The following is a 13489-nucleotide window of genomic DNA, read 5'->3' as shown; positions in this document are numbered from 1 at the left end:
GAATCAGAAGTATCTAGATTTCGATATAATATTGTGTCAAAAATAAAGAAGGTTGATTTTTTTGAATAATTTCTCTAGATTGATAGATGTTATAAGTCAAGAGTTTTAGGGCATGGTGCCAGTTAGGGGTGTATAAGGCTATTAAATTTGGTTTAGACTAAATTTTATTTATTTAGATCGATCAATAAATTTTGATTAAAATTCGTTCATAATTTAAATACTTTTGAAATTCTAAAATTTTAACATAAATAAAATTAAGAAAGTACAAAGAAATTATTGGTGAGGTTTCTAACTAGCAATTTTAAATTCCAACCAAGTTATTAAGATTATTTTGGTATGATAATATGATATGTGCCATAATTTAGACCAAGGTAAATAAAAAAATATAACACATTAGAGTAGTTAACAATATTAGAATGAAAGTATTTTAGGGATGAAAGATATGATAGAGTATTATTTTAATATATATATTTTAAAAAAAACATATTTTCAATGAAACGATAATAAAGGACAATATTTTTTATTTTTGCCAGGTGAAAGTTATATCTAATGTATTCTTCTTCTATTTTGTTTTTCTATATATTGTTGGTCGCATAGACCCTGAAAGCTTAGGTTGTGTCACGTATCTGAGCAATTTTCATGTAATATCTATATTGAAAAATAATAAGTACATTCTATGTTACGGGAATAACCCATAGGGCCCCTGGTTCAACTCGAGTCCGATCTTGGTCCCTCTCATAAGTCCAGTCAACCACATCCGCGGGCTCGATTGACCAAGTTCTCTCTCTCTCTACTCCAAAAGAGCCGAATCACTCGCCCGTTCGGCTCGCCCAGTAGTCGAATCACACATCCGGCTCACCCAATAACCAAATCACCCATTCGGCCCTCTCATACCCGAATCGTCCATTCGGCTCACCCAGTAGCCGAATCACCCATTAGGCCCTCTCATTGCCGAATCGCCCATTCGGCTCGCCCAGTAGCCGAATCACCCATTTGGCCCCCTCGTTGCCGAATCGCTCATTCGTCCACGCTCCCATTCGGTCACACTCCCATTCGGCTGTAGCGCCGAATGGGGGCTTCCAATGCCCGGATCGCTAGGCGACCACAGACCTAGTCGTGCGGACATCTTATCAAGCTGAATAGACGACCTACAATGCCTTGGCATATTCTATCACGACTTCTGACAAGCCCACACCCCCATTTATTACCGCCATTGCTCTGACACCAGCATGGGCTGCGACAAGATTGCTAGCATCAGCGATAAGACAAGGGACTCAATTGTTCCTGACACCTCATTAATAGTGATGGGATATTCCTTAAATGATGACATGACAGATATGCACGCTCATCTCTTCTCAAAACGACCACTCCCTCCACAACAAGTAAGCTCTCGACTCCTCAACTCTCTTTTACACTCAAGCTCTGGACTCCTCAACTCTCTTTTACGCTCAAGCTCTGGACTCCTCAACTCTCTTTTACGCTCAAGCTCTCCCTCCACTGTTCATCTTCTTCTTCCTCCTGCCGTGCTTGACTTGAGCGTCGGAGTGGTCGCGCCAGGGCACCCCCCCTGGCCTTCCTACTCACGCCTTCTTTGTTCTTAGGTCCGGGAGTCAACGGAGCGTCAGACCCTTCTTTCTGTTCCAAGACAGCCCCGACGAAGGTCCGGTGACTTGTCCAAACGCATTTCTCAACCGGAACATTCTACCTTCCTTTATTATATATATATATATATATATATATATATATATACACACACACATGCCAATGATATAAATATTATCCACTTCCTTTTGAAGAAGTATTTGACGTGAATGCTAGACAAAATAAAATATTTTCCATAATTCCATTACTATTTTCTTTTAGTTCAAATGTTCATCCAATACATATTAAAGAAGATAAATATCAATAAGCTAAAATTTATCAAGTGAAATGAATATAATTTTGTGATCTTCGTCACAAAATAATATCTAATAAAATTTAATTAATTTAAAAATTAATTGATTGGGAGAAAATACATTGTTGGTACAAAATTATAAAAAAAATATTTTTCATTTATAATTTTTACTCACCCAATTAAGGATGTATAATAATTTAAAATTCAATAGTATTCAAATTAATTTAGAGAAGGCATGGGGAAATATGGATCAATAATTTCAAGCTCCAATAATATTGATAATAAATTAAACTTTTTAATTAGCTAGTATGTCAATATCATTAATTCCAAAGTTACCTCCGCTATAAATTTGAAATTGCACTCTTAAAATTATAGATATAAAATTATTCAAGAATAATGAATACTCCATTAATATATTATCATTACATATAATTGATTCTCCATAAATAGTTCATAACCAAAGCTAGGTAATTTTCGCTAACCTCTTTAACTACATCTTTTTCCTTAAGTTCCATTAATTTTCTAATGAATAATATATTTATGATTTAATCATAAATTGAACGCTCTATTATTCAAATCTCAAATCGTCACTTAAGTGAACAATTCATGGAACTTCTTTACGAAGGAATATATTTCATCTTGTATATTAATATTCCTAATTATTTATTTTATTGTATTTTCAATATACCAAGAAGAATATTTGACACTATCTCATTTGTGTCATTACTTAATAATTAAAAAAACTAATATTATAAATAAAAGTCTATTAATTACTCAGAATTAATTAGGACTAATATTATTGATTAATAACAAATGCTCTATTTATCATGGAATTTACTAAATATTTATATTAATCATGTTCTAGTCTAATACAGGAGGCCCATTGGAACCGCAACTCGACGGCGGTCCGGAGGTGGCCGGAGTCCGACCCCGATTCGGCCGGAATCCGATTCCGGCCGAAACCGGCCAACAGCGCCGGGCCAGAGTCCGGCCCCGATTCGGCCGGAATCCGGCCGAATTCCGGCCGAACCGACAACAGCGCCGGGCCAGAGTCCGGCCCCGATTCGGCCGGAATCCGGCCCGAAACCGGCCAACAGACATTGTTGCCCGGTTTCGGCCAGAATTCAGCCGGATTCCGGCCGAATCGGGGCCGGACTCCGGCCGAGGTCGACGCGCCCGGCGCCGCCGCGTCGACCGCGGCCGGAGTCCGGCCCCGATTCGGCCGGAATCCGGCCGAATTCCGACGAAATTGCCGCCAGGAACCGTCTGCTCTGTTTTCGCCGGAATTCCGGCCGGAAATCTGATGCCGGTGTGTGCGCCGTCGAGTTGCGCTTCCAATGAGTCCAGGATGGCGGCCGGCGGTGACCAGACGGCGATGAACGGCCGCCGAAAAAGCGCGGGGGTCGGGGCGCTCGGGGTCGCGCACAGTGGCGTCGCCCAGAATAGCAATTCTCATATATATATATATATATAAAATTGCTATTATGAGCGCCGGTTCGGTGCGCGCCCGTGAGCGCCTGGATCTCGGCCGTCCGCTTCCGATCGCGATAAACGTAGCCCGTTCGATTGAACAGTGATTCTCCTCGGACCTTCGCCGCTTCCCGCCGCCCGTTCATCGCCGTCCGACCACCAATTGCCGCCGGACCGGACCCGTTGGAACCGCAACTCGACGGCGGTCCGGCGGGTGCCGGAGTCCGGCCCCGATTCGGCCGGAATCCGGCCGAATTCCGGCCGTGGTCGACGCGCCCGGCGTCGGCGTGTCGACCGGGGCCGGCCCCAGATTCCGGCCGAAATCGGCCGTCAGTGTCTGGCGGCGATCCGGCCGAATTCCGGCCGACAGTGGTGCCAGGCACTATTGCCTTTGTTTCGGCCGGAATTCCGGCCGAATTCCGGCCCAATCCGGCCGGAATCCGATGCCGAACGTGCGCCGGCGAGTCGCGATTCCAACGGGTCCGGTCCGGCGGTCATCGGTGGTCGGACGGCGATGAACGGAGGCCGGAAGCGCGTGGAGGTCGGCGGACGGGGCGCACGGGCGCGTAGGAAGCCGGCGCTCATAATAGCAAAATTCTATATATATATATATATATATATATATATATATATATATATAATTTTATGATTGGCTTATTTGTTCGCGTTCAAGTTATTAATCTCATGCACATATCACTTTTGGGCCAATCAAGATTCGCTAGAGGAGGTTCTGTTATGCATAGGCGGAAACGGTGGAAAACTCCGGCTAATTAGCGAGCAATAAAATTCATGTTCCACATGATAAATCCGTATTTATTTTATTTATTTTTCAAATAAAAAATACTTTAAAAATACTATATGAGATGCTATTTCAAATATAATGGTCGACAAGGACGTAATAATTCAAATAGACTTTTTTTCATTTTTGAACTTGTTCGCATCACCACGAGACTATACAGTTATCTAGAGATATCCGACATGGCGATGTCCATATATATAAAAAAATGCCAAAGGGAAGATCCATGTCCTTTTCTCAGATAAATGCTAAGTTGGGTGCTATATCCTTCCTCGAACCTTGAGATTTCCACCCTCTCGTTCGCTCCGCCAACTCCCTTCTATATATGCTACTCTCTTCTTCTTCCTCGATTCCCTCTCCTTCCTGCCGCTGTGATAATTCTTAATGGGTTCCTTGTCTCCTTTGCCACCGGAGAATCCGGAAAGCGGCTTCAGAATCTTCCTCTCGTTTTCCGGCCGCGATGAGACCACCGACGCTACCCTCCCCAATTGGCTGGAGAACTACAACCCCTGCGACAACACCAGAGTCTACGCTGGAGCGATTCCGGGGATCCCCCCTGGCCACGTCCTCAAGGACTTCTCCATGGTGGCCCTCGCCGGATTCGTTTACGTCATCGGCGGCAGGCTCTGTCTCAAGGATCCCACGGCCGGCGAGCGAGACGTAGACGTGCGACCCGACGTGGTCCGTTACGACGTGGCATCGGGCGATTGGTCCGCGTGCGCTCCCCTCACCCTCCCGCGGTTCGACTTCGCATGCGTGGCGTGCAACGGGATGATCTACGTGGCGGGCGGGTTGTGCTCCGTATCGAACGCGCGCGGCACCACAGCGGGGGAAGTGTACGATCCGGCGCGGGACGCCTGGGCGCCTCTTCCGGACATGGTGGCGATGCGGCACAAGTGCGCGGGCGTGGCGTGGCAGGGTCGGTTCCACGTGGTGGGTGGATTCGCGCAGCGGGAGGGCTCCGGTTGGCTCACGGTGATGGAACGCAGTTCGGCGGAGGTGTTCGACGAGGAGCAGGGTAAGTGGGAGCTTATGCCGGGGATGTGGCAGCTGGACGTGCCGCCCAATCAGATCGTGGCGGTGGGAGGGCGGCTATTCAGCTCTGGCGACTGCCTCAACAACTGGAAGGGGCACATCGAGACCTACGACGGGAAACTGAACATTTGGAGCGTGATCGAGCGATCGCAGATGCAGGAACTATCATCGCTGGTGGCGGACAGGCAGGAGATGCGGAGGGTGTACCTGACCATGGCTCCGATTGGGGCGCATCTCTACTTCGTGGCAGGGTATCAGTCAGCGGCCGGCGACGGCGAACCGAGGTCGATGTCGGTGGTGCATGCTTTTGACACGGCAGCAGGGGATGGGGAAGCGTGGGGGACCTTCGAACCGTTGATGGAGGATGGGAATAAGGAGCTGTGCAGTCACTGCTGCGTGCTGCAGCTCTCCGATTAATTAGTCCAAATCCATTATTATTATTATTATTATTATTATTATTATTAATTATTATTATTATTATTATTATTATTATTATTATTAAGCTAAACAATTTAGATCTGTTTTTGTCATCGTATATATTAACGATGCAACTCGTATCCTTGTAGAAATTAATTAAAGTGATCTGGGTATTTCTTCTTTATTCTTCACGTGTATGATCTTTCTGTAATCTCATGCAACAAACTATGGAATATGCATTGGAAGCCTTGTAGTAATTCATTTGTGATGCCCCTTAAACTGGTATGCGACTACTACGTGTCTTACCTCAGGTCAGTGGACCGACCTTTTCCATTGGCTCGGCCAGGATAAGATTTATGGAGACTGTTCCGGCCAAATGTCGTAGAGGGCCAAGCCATCAGTCAACGAACTGTCTGACGATGACGATCTCACGGTCGAATTAGAATAGGGGCATCTTAGACACTTTCCTTCTGAAGGAGTCCTGAAACACACTACATAAGGGAGGTTAGAATGGTGCCCCGGGGGATCCCGGTGAGCCACTCCGACGCTCAAATTAGGGTTCCGCACGAAGGAAGTGAGAAGTAGTAAGAATAGAAGCGAGAGAGAATTTTTTCGATACTGACCTCCTGCATGGTCACGAGTTACTCCTTTTATAACCAACCTTTGGACTCCGTACGGGAAGGTGGCTGTTGTGTGCTTCGGGTACACACGCTATCACCAGAAGAACCTTCCCTTTGTCCCCTCTATTCTAAGATATATGTGTAGGGGGAACTCGTAGGGGAAGCTGAGCATGATTTCCCATATCTACTTTATGGTAATGCGTGCAAACCACGAGGTTAGAGGAGGAAGCCACGTATAGGGACGGAGAGCGCCATTAATGCGATGGGAGGCGCCATTAATGCGGCGGAGCGACGAGGACTGGTGCCGAAAGCGATTGCGTCTGGGCGACACACTGGCTCCTTCCCTTTCCGGCGATGGCGACGGTGGTTGATGTCAGAAGATCAGGGTTAGGGTTAAGGCCTACCCGAATAGAGGTGGAGTGGCTGAGTTCATAGGTGAACGTGACAAAGACAGGACGAAACTCTCTGAAGGGGAGACCCCTAGACGTTGACGCTGGGCACTGAGGAGTTAGATGAACCATTTCCCTTGCCGAGACGGAAGGCCTCGCCGAGCTAGGAATCTTTTCGGTCGAGACGAGAGGGTTTGATGAGATGAGGACCTCTCCTGCCGAGACGAGAGGGTTTGCCGAGATGGGGGTCTCTCCCGACGAGACGAGAGGGTTTGCCGAGATGGGGGCCTCTCCTGCCGAGACGAGAGGGTTTGCCGAGATGGGGACCTCTCCTGCCGAGACGAGGGGGTTTGCCGAGATGGGGGCCTCTCCCGCCGAGATGAGAGGGTTTGCCGAGATGGGGGTTTGCTGCGAGATGGGGGCCTCTCCCGCCAAGACGAGAGGTTTTGCCGCTGTGGCTTAGATCTTGACCTGGCGAAGCCTCCAGGGGAGACCACGCATGCCACCTTCCTTGACTCCCCGCATCATAAGCATCCCCCTCAAGTCTAGTCGAAGGAGGCGCAGTCCGACTGACTGGACAGGTTGTGGGAGGGAAACTCCGGCGGCGGACGTTTCTGTGGATGAGGAGGACATCAGGGATTGGCAAGCGGCGGTGCACCTTACCATGCGAGGAGCATGGCGAATGAAGTAGGGGGGGGGGGGGGTAGGGAGAGGTATCTGATTATTTGTCAGCCTTTTGTTGCCTCGTCTTTCCATGATCATGATCCGACGGCTCTGGATGAGCCCGTCGTTTGAATAAAGATGTCGTGCGGCGCAAGCTTCTCTTGATTTCACCCTTTCATCGTGAGTTGTTTCTGCGCTTCTTCGTCTTCTTTCTCCCTGCTAACCTAGCGATGGCGGAGGCGACACCCACTGACAGGTGGTTCGATAAGGAGCAATCTTCTGTGACGGCAGTAACATTGGAGCACCTTCGGGAGACGTATGGTATTCCCTCAGATCATGAGTTGCGAGTTCCGCTACCAGAGGAACGGCCAAACAACCCGCTTGAGGGGTTCGTGACCTTCTCTGAGAGTCAGGTGCGGGGCGGCTTACGCTTTCCCCTCCCCTAATATTTCCAGGAATTGTCGTAATATTTTCAGATATCCCTTTCCCAACTGGCTCACAACTCCTTTCGTTTAATCACCAGTGCTGTTATCATCTTCCGGCTATATCAAATACCCTTGGAGCCGATCACTTTCCATCGCTTGTTTTATCTTCGCAAAAGTGAGCTGGGTGTCTTCTTCTTCGCTGCTAGAGGCAAATGCAACTTCTTGGGGGAATATCCCTCAAAGGTTAGGGCTTGGCAGAGCAAGTTCTTCTTTGTGAAACCGCCTCAGCCATACACTTGGCCCAATCCTTAGTTAGATGACCCCCCGGAGTCTCCTGAGCTGAAAGACCTTCAGGATGAGACGGTGTATCAATACATACTGGACATAGTGCTGGGGCTGAAGTACAATGCGAGCCTGCTGTCGGAGGATGAGGCGCTGCTACATCGGGCAGGGTTGAGTGTGTTGGCTAGACCTCTGACCTCGCCTTTGTCCGACGCGTCTAAACCTTCCTCATCGCGCACCTCTAAGAAAACTTCACAATCCGCTATGAAGCTTGGCACTTACGGGAAGAGGCGCCAAGAGGTTTTGGCTCCGACCTCTGTCGATGAAGGACAGTCGGAGATCCCCCTAGAGGGTATTTCCCCTGATTCCACGGGGGCAGTGGAAGAGACTCCTCGGCGGCGACGGAGGCTTGTCCGCTTTGCAGATGAGGGGGAGCGGAGCAGGAGACAGGATCGCTGCCTGCCGCTGAGGATGACGCGGGAGCGGACGTGCAACAACCCCTCGCGAGGGTATTCGAGACGGGGGTGGTGGAGTCTTTGCCTCCTTCGACTCCTGTGGAACTGATGACTTCCTCCCTTGGGGAGGAGGTTGTGCGAGAGCAGACGGTCGAACCGCTAGTGGCTTCCCCCTTCCTAACCACGGAGCCTATTGCCGAGCTTCCAGATGGAGAGGTAAGAGAGGAGGCGCCGGCCTTGGAGGCGACTTTCCCTCCATCTCCGAGGCATGTGGAGGTGCTGGCCTCTCCAGTCAGCCAAGTTGGGAGGGGGGCTCCGTCGCCCTCGGAGACGGTCGCAGCCGAGACGGCTGAAGGGGAAGGGAGTGTTTCTCCCTTTACCGCCATGTTGCAGGAGTATGAGCGAAGTACCCTTTGTCAGATGGACATCTATGAGATCCTCGACAGTTCGTTCCAATCTTTCCGGCAGGGTATGGTGGAGCTCCGGTTGGTTCATCAACATTTGCCCTCCTTCTTGCGGGATCGGACCCAATGCCGTCGACAGCTGAGGACATTGATGGAAGAAACCCCCCGGGAACTTCACCAGACGAGGGGGAGGTTGGAGGAAACGACCATCGAGCTCTCTGAATGGAAGAGGCGGGCAGCCGTCAGCGCGGCTCGCCTGGAGCAGCTGGAACGAGACCTACAGGAGAGCCAACATAAGCAGGCACTGACTGAAGGGGAGCTGGTGGTTGCGAAGGGGCAGTTGGAACAAGTCACCGTCGAGCGGGACACGTTGCTGACTCGTGCGGCTGCACAGATGCCATCAACGTCCCAGCAGGCAGTCGCGCCAGACGTGGGGAACGTGGTCGATCGACTGTCCACGGAACTGATCGCGACCCAAGTTGAAGTGGAGACCATGAGACAACAAACGCCGGAGCGGGGGGTAGCCGCAGAGCCCGATTTGGCTGAGCAACGGGCAGCCTTCTTCCAGTCTCCAGAATTTTTCGAGGCCTTGGCGGACAGGAGCAGTCAAATGCTGCGCTATGGATTTGAGGGAGCTCTACGACAATGCGTGGAGACGGGCCTTCTCTCCCAAGAGACGGACCTCAGTCATCTGGACCCATTGCGGGTTTTCGAGGAGCTACCTGCTTCCCTTCGGGCCGATAATCCTTGAGGTCATCCTTGCTTTCGCTGGCGTTTAGTGTAATAATATTCGCTGTGTAATTGAACCTTTTCCCTTAGCCAGTTTGTGACTAAGCAGATCAGAACGTTTCAGAGGGTTTTTAGTTTGGTTTCGAACCCTTCTTGGTATTTCGCCAGTTTGTAGCGGCCTGATTGGGGCTTGAGATGCGGGAGCCCACATGGTTAGCCGAAATGACTCATCGTGAGGTCAAGAGCAAAGGGGGGCCTAACGGAGGGGAGACAGATGGCGTATTCGGGTTGGTTGGGCGTGCGCTTAACACGTCACCCCTTTTCTATGTCATTATCTCGATTCTCGTGAACTCCCGTCCAATGGATCCAGCCGTTCCCATCGCCGCCTCACGATTGGACGGTTCGCTGCTTCTTGATGTGGGTTCATCCAGGAGGACCAGCCACGGCTTCTCCCGCTTCTTCTTCTTTGTCTACCCTTTTGTGGCCATCTTTCTTCAACCATGTTGGCGCCGTCTTTCCACAGACGACGCCAAAATGTTCCGGCCAAACGTCGTAGAGGGTCAAGCCACCAATCAACGGACTATCTGACGCTGGCGATCTCACGGTCGAATTAGATTGAAGACACCTTAGACGCTTTCCATGCCGAGGAAGTCCTAAAAAACACTACACAAGGGAGGTTAGAATGGCGCCCCGGGGGATCCCGGTGAGCCACTCCGACACTCAAGTTAGGGTTCCGAATGAGGGAGGTGAGAAGTCGTAAGAATAGAAGTGAGAGAGAGAGTTCCTTTGATACTGACCTCTTGCATGGTCATGAGTTACTCCTTTTATAACCAACCTTTGGATGTCGTACGGGAAGGTGGCTGTTGTGTGCTTCGGGTACACACGCTATCACCAGAAGAACCTTTTCTTTGTCCCCTCTATTCTAAGCTATATACATAGGGGGAACTCGTAGGGGAAGCTGAGCCTGATTTCCCATATCTACTTTTTGGTAATGCGTGCAAATCACGAGGTTAGAGGAGTAAGCCACGTATAGGGAAGGAGAGTGCCATTAATGCGATGGGAGGCGCCATTAATGCGGCAGAGCGACGAGGACTGGTGTCGAAAGTGATTGCGTCTATGTGACACGCTGGCTCCTTCCCCTTCCGGCGATGACGACGGTGGTTGGTGTCAGAAGATCAGGGTTAGGATTAAGGCCTACCCGAATAGAGGTGGTGTGGTTGGGTTCATAGGTGAACGTGACAAAGACAGGACGAAACTCTCTAAGGGAAGGCCCCTAGACGTTGACGCCGGGCACTGAGGAGTTAGATGAACCCCTCTCCCTTGCCGAGACGGGAGGCCTTGCCGAGCTAGGGACCTTTCCTGTCGAGATAAGAGGGTTTGCCGAGATGGGGACCTCTCCGGCCGAGACGAGAGGGTTTGCCGAGATGGGGGCCTCTCCCGCCGAGACGAGAGGGTTTGCCGAGAGGGGGACCTCTCCTGCCGAGACGAGAGGGTTTGCCGAGATGGGGGCCTCTCCTGCCGAGACGAGAGAGTTTGCCGAGATGGGGACCTCTCCTGCCGAGACGAGAGGGTTTGCCGCCATGGCTTAGACCCCGACCTGGCGAAGCCTCCAAGGGAGACCACGCATGCCATCTTCCTTGACTTCCCGCATCACTGACAAACTAATTAATCAAAATTGATCCAACTATCCAGGGTTGTTGAGGCCTTGAGTGCTTAGCCGTCAGCGCGTAAGGCCGAGAGGGCTTTCTTCTTTGTTTCGGCCGAACCGTCAGCGCGTAGGGCCGAGAGGGTTGTTGAGGCCTTGAGTGTTTAGTCGTCAGCGCGTTGGGCCGAGAGGGCTTTCTTCTTTGTTTCGGTCGAACCGTCGGCGCGTAGGGCCGAGAGGGTTGTTGAGGCCTTGAGTACTTAGCCGTCAGCGCGTAGGGCCCAGAGGGCTTTCTTCTTTGTTTTGGCCGAACCGTCGGCGCGTAGAGCCAAGAGGGTTGTTGAGGCCTTGAGTGCTTAGCCGTCAGCGCGTAAGGCCGAGAGGGCTTTCTTCTTTGTTTCGGCCGAACTGTCGGTGCGTAGGACCGAGAGGGTTGTTGAGGCCTTGAGTGCTTAGTCGTCAGCGCGTAAGGCCGAGAGGGCTTTCTTCTTTGTTTCGGCCGAACCGTCGACGCGTAGGGCCGAGAGGGTTGTTGAGGCCTTGAGTGCTTAGCCGTCAGCGCGTAAGGCCGAGAGGGCTTTCTTCTTTGTTTCGGCCGAACCGTCGGCGCGTAGGGCCGAGAGGGTTGTTGATGCCTTGAGTGCTTAGCCGTTAGCGCGTAGGGCCGAGAGGGCTTTCTTCTTTGTTTCGGCCGAACCGTCGGCGCGTAGGGCCGAGAGGGTTGTTGAGGCCTCGCGAAAACGGGAAAAAGGGCTTTCGAGGGGAGGTCCTTGTATGTCCAGAGAACACAGCGTCGTGTGTTGCCGTACAAAGTGCCAAAAGGAGGCGAAGAAAAGAAGAGAGTTAGCTATGATATGGTCGGAGATGCTGGGCGTTCCACGGGCGTTTGAGTTCCTTCCCATGCTGATCCGCCAGATAGTATGACCCTCCGTCTATCTTCTTGGTGACCGAAAATGGTCCTTCCCATCGGGGCTCTAATTTGCCGACGTCTCCCATAGGATTAAGCTTTTTCCACACCGTGTCTCCTACTTGAAAGGATCGAGGGAAGACTTTCTTATTGTATGTCGTACTCATGCGCTAACGATTGGCTTGGAGCCGGGTGTGAGCTACTGCTTGTTGGGATGTATACTAGAATCCTAGCTATCTATGTAAATAAACATTCTGAAATAAGAATCACATTTGGTCAATATTTGCATTTAGTTTTTATGCAAGTGTCCATTTAATCTATATTGTAGATAAACATGGTGTGCAGAGTCAAAACAGAAGACCATGTTATCAGTTCCCTATAGATTATAAATTGTGTTCACAACCAAGATGGATTGGACAAAACCATTGGACTGGTTGTAGTGTAATTCGGTCTTAGTCTGTCTTGACTATAGAATTACACTAGTACACTGAGTGTGTATTGAGCAGGACCATCTGAGGATTGTTCGATTTACACTGACTATATAATCAAACTAAACCTCTGTTGTTATGGATGTACATACTCTTAATCCCTATATAATAACAAGCACATGTACTTAGTATGTAATTCTTTGATTCATCAAAGGGTGAGATTTAGAGCGATAGATCAAAAGGTCCGATGAGTTGGGAAGTAGTATTATGTACATGGTGGGTTGTTGATTATAGAAGGAATCTGTGTCCTAAAAATAGGTTGATAATGTCCCCTTGAGCAACTCATAAGGATTATCATGTAAATCCTGCAGATGGACTTTGTCTGCATGATAATAAGGTTGAGTGGTACTACTCTTGGATCAGAAGTTGATTAAATTCGAGTTGTCAGTAACTCATTTAATTGACGGACATACGATATCTTAAACACAGGGAGATTAATATACTTATAGTAAGAAGGAGCCCATATTGTAATATGGGATTGGTGCGGTAGTACGATGATAACTCTCTAGTGGAATGAGTTATTATTGATGAACTTAAGCTGTGTGTTCGGTGAAGAACATGGGAAGCTTAAGCCCATCAGAGACCTAAACCAATTCCTCCTCTAGGTCCCTGCTGTAGTATCTGGAAATCCTCAAATCCGCCTTGGAAGAATTCATGAAGAAACTAGGCATTCGAACCCATACAAAGCAGTGTAATCGATCAACTGATCGATTACACACCTTGGTAATCGATCACCAGATCAATTACCAAAGCTCCGTAATCAATTAGCTGATCCATTATGGAGGCTGGTAATCGATCACTTGATCGATTTCCAGGCTTAATGAGAAAAAGTTACGAGCCTTAATCAATTCCTTGATCGATTAAGCCTCT

The 13489-nt window shown here is 49.5% G+C and overlaps 1 protein-coding gene across 1 annotated transcript; it reads left to right on the top strand.

Moving 5' to 3' along the window:
• Nucleotides 1-4544: 4544 nt before the first annotated feature.
• On the top strand, nt 4545-5612 carry LOC141848350 (F-box/kelch-repeat protein At1g67480-like). Its single transcript, XM_074736380.1, has one exon. The coding sequence runs from the start codon at nt 4545-4547 to the stop codon at nt 5610-5612; it is 1068 nt and encodes a 355-aa protein (XP_074592481.1).
• Nucleotides 5613-13489: the final 7877 nt, after the last annotated feature.

This window comes from Curcuma longa, chromosome 17 (genome assembly GCF_044706935.1).
Source record: "Curcuma longa cultivar G26 ecotype Majalengka, Jawa Barat chromosome 17, ITB_CL_G26_1.1, whole genome shotgun sequence".
NCBI classification, from domain to species: Eukaryota; Viridiplantae; Streptophyta; class Magnoliopsida; order Zingiberales; family Zingiberaceae; genus Curcuma; species Curcuma longa.
The sequence above is the reverse complement of the archived record's forward strand: the minus strand, read 5'-3'. Positions and strand labels throughout refer to the sequence as shown.